General features: G+C 39.3%; 1 protein-coding gene across 1 annotated transcript in view; it reads right to left on the reverse strand.

Moving 5' to 3' along the window:
- LOC101852306 (acetylcholinesterase-1-like) overlaps positions 1–1,571 on the reverse strand; it is a gene marked incomplete in the record, with an annotated part of 12,439 nt that extends 10,868 nt beyond the window's left edge. The window contains 2 exon segments of the mRNA XM_035968273.1: positions 683–828; positions 1,343–1,571. Coding sequence (XP_035824166.1) covers positions 683–828; positions 1,343–1,571 — 375 coding nt within the window.
- Positions 1,572–1,877: the final 306 nt, after the last annotated feature.

Consider the following 1,877-nt stretch of genomic DNA (forward strand, 5'->3'; position numbering starts at 1 on the left):
ATGTGTGTGAGTGTGTGTGTGTGAGTGTGTGTGTAAGTGTGTATGTGTGTGAGTGTGTGTGTATGTGTGTATGTGTGTGAGTATGTGTGTGTGTATGTGTGTGTATGTGTGTGTGTGTGTGTGTGTATGTGTGTGTGTGTGTGCGTGCGTGTGTGCTGGGGCGCACTAGTAGGCATGCATATGAGTATGGGTGTTTCCAAACTCGTGAGAATGACTATATGAATCATTAATATACTAGTAACTGTTGTATGCCTGCCATGAGGCTTATACGTTGATTATGCATTGCCTTTTAAAAGCATGTATGTGTACATAATTGTCGCTGCATATTTATTTTTCTTTCTTGTTTTCCATATGCTTCATAGACATCTGCTTGTCTACACGTCAAGTGTGTTCACATTCATGAATCTTCAACCTGTTCAATGCATTTTTGTGAAAACATGTTTGCAGCTTGAAATACGTTTATTATTTTTATTTCTTTATTTGTAAAGTGCATAAAAATTGCTTTTGAGCGGGATTTAGAGCAATACAAATTCTAATTATCGATTACAATTTTTTAAACATCCTTTTCCAAATGAAATGCTACCGTATGCATATTTTCAACTGAAACCTGCAACAACGAAACAGAGAATTAGCTTTCGACTTTAAACAATTAACACACCCATCAGGTATTTCCCTTTCTGACCTTTCGAAGCTTGCCTGACGTTGGCTTGGAAGTTGGAGTGTAGACATTCAGGTAGAGGCAGTCCTCTTGTCCTGGGCCAACGATGGGAACCCATGCGGAGCCTTGGATACAGAACGGCCCGAATTTCGTGGCATCGTACACGCTTTCTAGCAGAAAAAGAGAGCAAGAGAGTGGAAAGGGATGATATTATTTAATTCTTTTAAATATAACTTTTCTTCTAAAAGTCTATGAGATATTTGGATGACAAAATCCATAAACATATTGTGATATTAAATAAAAAAAATGTAACTTTCAAACACCCAGCTGGCGCCCGTATGAGAATGATTAGAAAAAAACTTTTCGCCTTTTCACGTAGAAGAGGTCCCGGGTGTAGAAATAATTTTAACAAATACATCCGTCTGACTGAAAGTATGCAAAAGGTTGTATCAAATTCAGTCGGTGCTGAATGTGGCATGCGGGTTCAAAGGAGCCGGCTCCCTAAATTAGCTAAATTGTGCCAAAGGGTAGTGAAACATTTACCTTTAAAATCAACATCTCACACTTTTTTCCCCTGTAGAACAAAGATATGTAAGTAAAATAATTCGGGAAGAAATCAACCAATGGCCACATGAATTAATCGAACGATTAAAACCAAAATCAACTCATCTCAAATATCCTCACCAAAAAAGGGTGCTTTGGGTACAGTTTTCTTGAACCTCAAGTCGCCAGTGGGCGGTTCCGCATAAGGGATTCCCCGAAAAGCGTTGTATTGCTGACCGTTGTCACCAGTAAGAATAGAACCCTGATAGGTTCCAGAGAATGAGGTGACCAGTTGACCATTGGCAAAACCAGGTCCTGTGAGCAGTAAAGTGCAGCCACATAGGACGGCGAGCGTAGTCGAAGTCCACATCTTTGGGCAATGAGTGGCGAACCCTGAATGGATAGATAGATAGATAGATAGATAGATAGATAGATAGATAGATAGATAGATAGATAGTTAGATAGATAGATAGATAGATAGATAGATAGATAGATAGATAGTTAGATAGATAGATAGATAGATAGATAGATAGATAGATAGATAGATAGATAGATAGATAGGCAGGTAGGCAGAGAGACAGACATACACACACATATACACATACACACACACACACACACACACACACACACACACACACACACACACACACACACACACACGTCCGTTCGTACG

The sequence above is a fragment of the Aplysia californica genome, unplaced genomic scaffold (assembly GCF_000002075.1).
Source record: "Aplysia californica isolate F4 #8 unplaced genomic scaffold, AplCal3.0 scaffold00048, whole genome shotgun sequence".
Classification (NCBI taxonomy): Eukaryota; Metazoa; Mollusca; class Gastropoda; order Aplysiida; family Aplysiidae; genus Aplysia; species Aplysia californica.